The following is a 9544-nucleotide window of genomic DNA, read 5'->3' on the forward strand; positions in this document are numbered from 1 at the left end:
TGTGGGACTAATTTTTTGGTTTTTTTTGTAGAAATTTGGTTTTGCTATCTTTCCCATGCTGGTCTGGAACTTTGGGGCTCAAGCAATTCACCCTCCTTGGTCTCCCAAAGTGCTGGGGTTACAGGCATGAACCACTGCACCCAGCCCATTCCTATTTTCAAAAGGAAAGATTATGGAAGAAAACCAAGATACATCACTTAGAGTGAATTTAATAAGATCTCCAATTGCATCTTCCCAGCTACTTAGAGGAAGAAGCCAATAAAAGTCCAGAGTTTTACTTAATTTTAACTTAATTTTGCATGCATACAAACAGCATCTAGTTTCTCTCTACATCTGTAACTTTTTTCATAGCTTAAATGAAACCTTGCTTTCCTCTCTAAAGGCTTCCAAAGGAAGAATCTCATTCTCCCATCTTTCCCACTCGCTACATGCTCTTTTCTTAAGCCAAGAAGTTTCAGTGCTAGGCTATGTGCAAATGATGCTTAAATCCTCAAGAGTCTACATTCTAACTTACATAGCTCCTCTAAGAAAGTATGTTTTCTTCGTCCTCGTTTTTCATTTCACCACTTCTTTCTTGTTGATTCTTGTTCTAAGTAACCTCAAATTCACTCGTGATTGAGGCTCGCATAACTAATTAAATAAACTATTCATATAAGACATTTTTATGAGATGTATAAATTTTCTACTCTAAACACAATCACCTGGGTATCACACAGACATATCAAAATCAATATATTCAAAACGGAACTTGTCCCCTTGAACCTGCTTTATAGACTCCGTTTCCTATTAGTGTTTGAATTAGAAACTTCAGCATTATTATCAATATATGCCTCTCTCATACCATCCATCTACAATCAGACACTAGCTCTTATTGGTTATATAACCAACTCTGTATTCCCACCACCTTCATTCTGGCTTTTACCATCCTTTACCTTAGTTACCTCAAAAGCCTGCACATGGTCTATTTCTACATGGCCCCCAAAGTTACCTTTCTAAAACAAAGACCAACCGTGGTCTACTCCAAGCTCCATTCAAAGCCTTGATAATCTCCATTCTGATGCTACTACACCTCCCTTCATCCATACACCAGTCCCCACTCCACAAGCACCCAACGGTCTCTACCATGTGTCAAACTGGAGAGTCCTGATTCACCTGGTACCTAAAATGTTTCCCCAAACTTGCATTCTTTAATGTCTGATACAGTGTTGCAGCTTCTTACCCTAGTACCGTGGCACCTGGGCTATAACTTCTATCACATACACTGCATTCTATTGCAATTGTTTCCATACGCTGACCCCTCTCAAGTAATCTTGAGCTTATAAGGATAGAAGTTATTCACCCTCTATACCCAGAAACATGGCTAGCACATAATAGGCACTCAGTGTTGATAAAGTAAATTGATTTTATGCAGGTTAGAATAATATAAAAGTAAGCAAAATTGGTATCTTCTTGCCTCTAAAGAGTTAACTCAGAGATTATGAATCATCCTGAAAAATCAAATGTACTTGAATTTGTTATGAGCCATAGAGAATAACTTAATTTAAAACCTGTATTACAAATCATTCAGCAGTAAAATAACAGTGATACTATGTACCTTCATAAAATTCATTTATTCAACACATATTTTTAATATTGAGTATTTTTGTGCCAGGCTCTCTATTAGATACTAGAAACTCTGTCCTAGATGCTGGGAGTTCATTCATTCCAAAGTATTTTCCTGTAAATTATCTCACTTCATTCTCACAACCATCTCAGAAGTAGAAAGGACAGTGATTATAATCCCCATTTGGCAGATGAGAAAACTGAGATCAAATAGTTTATGTAACTTGCTCAGAGTCAAAGCCCAAAAGATGCAGATCTAGAACTAAAACAGTTATCTCTTGAACTTAGGCCTGTGCTTGCTCAACTATTAAAAACTATTTAAAATCTGTAAATTCTTGCTCTATCACCCTTACCTCCTCTGAAGAAGGTATTCATATTAAAAGGTAATTTTTACTTTGGTCTTAAAACTGCAGAAATATGAAGCAGCAGCATCTGCAACAGTCCAAGGTCAGAACTAACCTGTTATCCTTGCACACAGTCACTTTATCTCCCCCAGGTATCAGCTTCTTCTGTTCAATCACTCCATAGCTTTCTCGGCAGATCTACGTTGAAGGCGGAAAAAAGAAATATTTCAATTTTGTTGACCATTCATCTTTCTAGAACTCAAATGACTGAGAGAGGCTTTAGAAACAAATGTAGCTTCCTCACTATTACAGAAAATTAGTTGGAGAATAATGAGAACTTGAGTCAGAAAACATTAGCACATTAAAAAACATCTTTTGTTTTAGGACATGAAGTTGCCAATAAATGCAATCAAGAAGAAAATGGGCACGAACTCAAGAATATGTGTCAAGAGTAGGAAGGATTATTTCTTCAATAATTTTCCTAAGTGCATAGATTAATCAATCATTCATTTGTTCAGCACATTCACTGAACTCCTATAATACTCAAGACACTATGACTAAAATAATTTGATACAGAGAAGTCCCTTTTTTCTGTGATTTAGAGAAGAACTAATGCACTCTGAGCATGATAAAAGAGACAGCTACAATCCTAAACTGTGGAAATTCTTACCGTGAAGTTGAGGCAGAAAGTCTCCTCGACATCCTCCCCGGGGTAATCTAAGAGCTCTTGGAGACTCCTAATCATAGAATGGCAGAAAAGGAAAAACTGCAAGTCAGACCGTGCAACAGTGTTTCTACTTCAGTTACATGTCCACAGCATTTGCAAGGAAAAACTATGAAAGAAGATTCTGGAATAAACATAAATCCTGATGGACAAAAAAATAATGTACCTATACCTTGAAGAGAGTTATGACACTAGACCTATAAAACATTCCTTATTCTCTCTTCTTACTGACAAATCCTATTAGACTTGCAAGGAAATCCAGATGGATTTTTTAATTTGACATACTTGTGTCCTCTTAAGTCTGGTGTAGCTTGCAAGTGTGTGTATGTGTGTGTGTACACACACACACACACACACACACACACACACACACACACACATATATATATATATATATATATATATATATATATATATATATATAAATGAGGAGATGGTATTGCAGGGGCCATCCAGCCAGCTTCACTGCCTTATGCATTAGTAAAATAATCCTTCTATCACACACACACACACACACACACACACAGAGCCACAAAGTCACCACATCCACTTAGAAATCTCAATGGCTTGTTAATTGAGAAGTCTCTGTATGGTAAAGACTAGGGATGTCTGATCTTTTGGCTTCCCTGGGCCATATTGGAAGAATTGTCTTGGGCCACACATAAAATACACTAATTTTGGTTTTTTTAGAGATGGGGAGAGGAAAAGAAGTTGTATTTGAGAGGTTATGCACTGCACAGACATATTAATCTGATACTTTGCATGCCAAAGTGTCCTTAAATATATACTGTTTCTGTGTAATTCAGCATAAAATACTGCTAACTGTTCTTAACAACAATGCAATTTTAAATTACTGATTTCAGACACTCCAAAAATTCGCAAGTCAGGAAAACTATCATAGTTGTTCACCTTCTCCCTAATATTAACTGCCAAAAAGAGCTTCTTTTTAAATATTTGTTTCTTCCTTGAGATTAAAGAGACATAAAAATAAGTCTGGTTTTGTTATCATTACAAGGAAAAAACATATATTGAAGAAAACACATCTTTACTTTCTTTTCACCCAGTTAAAATGGCTTTATTATTTTACTTTAAGTTCTGAGATACAAGTGCTGAATGTGCAGGTTTGTTACATAGGTATACATGTGCCATGGTGGTATGCTGCACATATCAACCTGTCATCTAGGTTCTAAGCCCACATGCATTAGGTATTTATCCTAATGCTCTCCCCTCCCCTTGCCCATCATCCCGACAGGCCCCAGTGTGTGATGTTTCCCTCCGTGTCCAGGTGTTGTCACTGTTCAGCTCCCACTTATGAAGAAGAACATGGGGTGTTTGGTTTCCTGTTCCTGTGATAGTCTATTGCTGAGGATGATGACTTCCAGCTTCATCCATGTCCCTGCAAAGGACATAAGCTCATTCTTTTTTTATGGCTACATAGTATTCCATGGTGTATATGTGCTACATTTTCTTTTTCCAGTCTATCATTGAAGGGCATTTGGGTTGGTTCCATGTGTTTGCTATTGTAATATAGTGCTGTAATAAACATATGTGTGTATCTGTCTTTATAGTAGAATGATTTATAATCGTTTGGGTGTATACCTAGTAATGGTATTGCTGGGTCAAATGGTATTTCTGGTTCTAGATCCTTGAGGAATTACCACACTGTCTTCCACAATGGTTGAACTAATTTACACTCCCAGTAACAGTGCAAAAGCATTCCTATTTCGTCAGAGCCTCGCCAGCATCTGTTGCATCCTGACTTTTTAATAATCGCCATTCTAACTAGCGTGAGACAGCATCTTATTGTGGGTTTGATTTGCATTTCTCTAATGACCTATGATGAGCTTTTTTTCACGTTTGTTGGCCAAATAAATGTCTTCTTTTGAGAAGTGTCTGTTCATATCCTTTGCCCACTTTTTGATGGGGTTGTTTTTTCTTGTAAATTTGATTAAGTTCCTTGTAGATTCCAGAATTTTAGCCCTTTGTCAGATGGATAGATTACAAAAATTTTCCCCATTCTGTAGGTTATCTCTTTGATGATAGTTTCCTTTGCCGTGCAGAAGCTCTTTAGTTCAATTAGATCCCATTTGTCAATTTTGGCTTTTGTTGCAATTGTTTTTGGTCTTTGCCCATGCCTATTTCCTGAATGGTGTACTGCCTAGGTTTTCTTCTAGAGTTTTTATGGTTTTGGGTTTTTACATTTCAATCTTTAATCCATCTTTAGTTAATTTTTGCATAAGGTGTAAGGAAGGGGTCCAGTTTCTGTTTTCTGCATATGGCTAGCCAGTTTTCCCAGCACCATTTACTAAATAGGGAAACCTTTCCCCATTGCTTGTTTTGGTCAGGTTTGTTGAAAATCAGATTGTAGATGTGTGGTGTTATTTCTGAGGTCTCTGTTCTGTTCCATTGATCTGTATATCTGTCTTGGTACCAGTAACAGGTTACTATAGCCTTGTAGTATAGTTAGAAGTCAGGTAGCGTGATGCCTCCAGCTTTGTTCTTTTTGCTTAGGATTATCTTGGCTACGTGGGCTCTTTTTTGGTTCTATATGAGTAGTTTTTTCTAATTCTGCAAGGAAAGTCAATGGTGGCTTGATGGGAATAGCACTGAATCTATAAATTACTTTGGGCAGTATGGCCATTTTCACAATATTGATTCTTCCTATCCATGAGCATGGAATTTTTTTCCATTTGTTTGTGTCCTCTCTTATTTCCTTGAGCAGTGGTACACTAACACTAATGATGGCTAATAAACTAAAAGAAGAAAAATTATGAAAAAATCTCATGATGTTTTAAGGAAGTTAGTGAGTTTGTGTTGGGCTGCATTCAAAGCCATCCTGGACCACACATAGCCTGCAGGTTGAGGGTTGGACAAGCTTGGTAAAGACACTTTATTATCTGTCACACTAACTAAAGAATAAGGAGAAAAAAATGTACTCTTAAAAATATGTTTATGGCAACAACAATCATTTCCTAGCTCTCAAGAGAATACATTCTTATAACTAGACCTCAGGCACACTTTCTTCTTTAGTGAGCTCCAGTCTTGCAATTCCATCAAGGGTTGCCTGGAAAGAAAATTCCTAGTGTGGAATTTAAATCTGCCACCAGTTAATCACCCAAAGTCATTATTTGAAATACATAATTCTCAGCCACATAAGCAAAGTAAGTAACACATATTTCTGTTGCTCTCTAGCCTTCTCTTTCAGTTACCAAGTAATTAACACTGTCTGGGTCTCCTGTGCCATTTTTTAAATACTACTTTTAAGTTTTTTCTTCCACTCTTTGTGCCCTCTCATCCTTTACAGTTTCTCAGTATTGGTGTCCTATACCAGAGGGATGCTCTCGTGTAAGGAGGGTACCTTGATCAGTATCCCTTCTCTATAAAAAGATGTTCCCTCCTGTTAAAGTTGTCATTTTATATACTTGATCTAATGTGACCCAAAACGAATATAGAGAAACTAAAAAATAAAAGGGATTTTAAGAGCCAGAAAGAGAATAAAGTAATCTAAAAACATAGCTCTCCTACTTTGGAAACACTGTGGCAGTTCCTCAAAAGAATAAATATACAATTACCCAGCAATTCTACTCCTATGCATATACCAAGAGAAATGAAAACTTGCATCTGTACAAAAACTTGTGGAAAATGTTGATGGCAGCATTATTCATAATAGCCAAAATTAGAAACAACCCTATGTCCGTCAACTGATAAATGGATAATGTGTGGCACATCCATACAATGAAACATTATTTGGAAATTTAAAAAATAAAATACAGTTGGCCTTTCATATCCACATGTCCCACATCCATGGATTCAACCAAAGGCCAATCAAAACGATCCAATTTCAGAGAGGTTGACTGATGGGCACAAATATACATTTTGATAGAAGAAATAAGGCCCAGTATTTGATAGATAGGTAGGATGACCATAATTTACTATGATCTATTGTATATTTCAAAATAGAATAATTTGAATGTTTCTAACGTAAAGGGAAATATTTAAGGTGATGGATATCCCAGTTACAATGATTTGAACTTTACAAATTATAGAATGTATTATATTATCACATGTACCCCCAAAATAGGTACATCTATCATGCCTCAACAACAAAAAAATTTTAATTAAAGAAAGAAAATACAGTATTTGCAGGGTATAAAACCCAAGGATATGGAAAGCCAACTTTTCCAATCCATGGGTTCTTCTATGGCCCCTGCAGAACTTGAACTTATGTGGATTTTGGTATCTGCAGGGGGTCCTGGAACCCATAGCCCTTGGATACCAAGAGACAACTATACTAGTAACACAGGCAATGCTTCAAGCAAGTAGCTGTATGGCTACATCGTAAGACAAAAACGTATATAACCGAGTCTAACCACAGGATGCAATAAACTCGTATTTGTACAAATGGTATTTTCAACCTTTAATCCTCATGCCAGAGGCAGCTACAACAGTTCCAGACACCAGCGGCCTTTTAGCTTTGTACCTTCCTTCAGTGGGTGACAACTCCTTTAAGTCTTCCAAGCCAGGCTTCACGTTCAGTAACTTCTTATAGAGAGCCAATGGGAAGTGGAGATCAACCACAGTGGAGTTGTAGATAGCTAGTCCACAGGTTATGCCAATCAAGTGAAACCAGTTGTGCTCTACAAAACACTTTTTAGGACATATGCAAATGTGTTAAAAAGAAATGCAATGCTTGTGGCCCTCAAACATTCTACCCAGTTCCCTCAAAATATTTTCAGAATAAAAGAATAAAGGTCTCATTAATATTTAATTACCTTCTATAGCAAAGAAACATCCTGACAAAAGTTGTTATCTCCTAAAGATGCAATGTAGACAGGGTTAGGCATTTGCATCTAGTGATACAGAGAACACCTCATAGTCATCTAGAGCAGGGCTCTCTAACAGAACTTTCAGCCATGATGGAAACATTCTATTCTGTGCCATCTTATATGGTAGCCGCTGGCTACATGTGTCTGCTAGGCACAGGAAATGTGGCTAGTACAATGAAGCAATTGAATCTTTGCTGTTACTTAATTTTAAATAAAATATAAATAGCCACATGTGCCTAGTGCCTCATGGCTACCTTTTCGTATGGTGCACATCTAGGAAGAAAACTCTCATAGAAAAAAATGTAAATGACAGTCTGATTGAAATTAGAATGCCTTTAAAAACTTAGCTCTCCTACTGAATTTTCAAAAATAAAGTGTGCATGCGTATGTTTGTGTGATCATATATTGTCATTATTATTAAAATCTGACATATTTCTTATTGACCTTCCACACGTCACAAAACCAATTTATCATGCTGTTTCCTTTTACCCTTCTCAGATAACAAGACCTGGATCTTACCTACTAGAAATGGAAACGGGACTGATGACTCACAAAATGCACTAAGAGATCTTGGCAACAAGTATAAATGAAGACTGGATAAGCATTTTAATTACTTATAAATAGTTTGAATTATTATCCTTGTTATGCTCCCCTTTGCAACGTTAGAAGTTAGCGGAGTGGTCTGACAACAAAAAGAAAGTTTCATTTAATCCACAATCCACCTGTTTAATTGTGACACCACTTGCTTACCGTATCTGAAAACCACAAGAGATTTGAATCTTGATAGTAGGTAAACATTCCATAGATGGGATTCAAAAGTTCTTTTAACAGCAAAAGAAAAAATTCCTTTGTAACACCGCCAGCATCCACTGCTTCTTCACCATCAAAGATTACCTTAAAATAATGGATAGAATTAATGCTTCAGGGAAATCTATGACAAATTTTATCTTTTTTTATCAGATTCTTTTCTAAACTCAGGATAAAGGAAGGAAAGCATAACACAGAATATACACTGACACAATGAGAACTGTAAGGTGTGTCTGTTGATTACTGCTGGTAGTGTTAAGTTTTAACAAGGTATTTATAGATTCATACAATTTTTACTAGGTGCTTCAAAGGATACAAAGGAAGTCAGAAATTTACCACATATCCTGAGAAAGTCTACCATCTACTGGCTGGGCACAGTAGTTCACACCTGTAATCCTAGCACTTTGGGAGGCCAAGGCAGGTGGATCACCTGAGGTCATGCCCAACATGGTGAAACCCCGTTTCTACTAAAAATACAAAAATTAGCCGGGCGTGGTGGGAGGTACTGTAATCCCAGCTACTTAGGAGGCTGAGGCAGGAGAATCACTTGAACCCAGGAAGCGGAGGTTGCAGTGAGCCAAGATTGCACCACTATACTCCAGCCTGGGCAACAAAGAGCGAAACTCCATCTCAAAAAAGAAAAAAAGTCTGTCATCTACTTAAGGGCAGAAAGACGAACATAAAAGCAGCAGAGAATACTTTTTATTTTTAAAGAGTCAAATATATTATGAGAGGTAAATATTCTGGCACATAGAAAAAAAGAAATGATGTTTTAATTTAACTGGAAATAAGAACAATTTCTGAAAGAAATCACTCTCAATAGGGTTCTTGAAGTAACTGCTGCATGTAGAAGGGAAGAGAGTATTCTAATCAGATACAGACATGGGCTCTGTGAGGGAATGGAAATAATGGAAATAGGCAATGCTGGACCCATAATGGTCATTAAGAGTAACAACTGGCCGGGCACTGGTGGCTCACACATGTAATCTCAGCACTTTGGGAGGCTGAGGTGGGTGCATCACAAGGTCAGGAGTTCAAGACCAGGCTGGCCAAGATGATGAAATCTGTCTCTACTAAAAATACAAAAATTAGCCAGGCGTGGTGGCGGGTGCCTGTAATCCCAGCAATTTGGGAGGCTGAGGCAGAGAATTACTTGAAACCAGGAGGTGACAGTTATGGCAAGCCGAGATCGTACCATTGCACTCCAGCCTGGGTGACAGAGTGAGACCGTCTCAAAAAAA

General features: G+C 37.3%; 1 protein-coding gene across 6 annotated transcripts in view; it reads right to left on the reverse strand.

Annotated features, from left to right (window-relative positions):
* Window positions 1-9544, reverse strand: part of HERC3 (HECT and RLD domain containing E3 ubiquitin protein ligase 3) — a 114497-nt gene that overhangs the window by 17827 nt on the left and 87126 nt on the right. For all 6 annotated transcript variants that reach the window (XM_017545094.2, XM_017545090.2, XM_017545095.2 and 3 more), the window contains 4 exons: window positions 8247-8390; window positions 7151-7317; window positions 2617-2683; window positions 2062-2144 (listed from right to left, as the gene is read on the reverse strand). In XM_017545094.2, coding sequence (XP_017400583.1) covers window positions 2062-2144; window positions 2617-2683; window positions 7151-7317; window positions 8247-8390 — 461 coding nt within the window. The remainder of the gene's footprint in view (window positions 1-2061; window positions 2145-2616; window positions 2684-7150; window positions 7318-8246; window positions 8391-9544) is intronic.

Source organism: Cebus imitator, unplaced genomic scaffold, assembly GCF_001604975.1.
Source record: "Cebus imitator isolate Cc_AM_T3 unplaced genomic scaffold, Cebus_imitator-1.0 Scaffold177, whole genome shotgun sequence".
NCBI classification, from domain to species: domain Eukaryota; kingdom Metazoa; phylum Chordata; class Mammalia; order Primates; family Cebidae; genus Cebus; species Cebus imitator.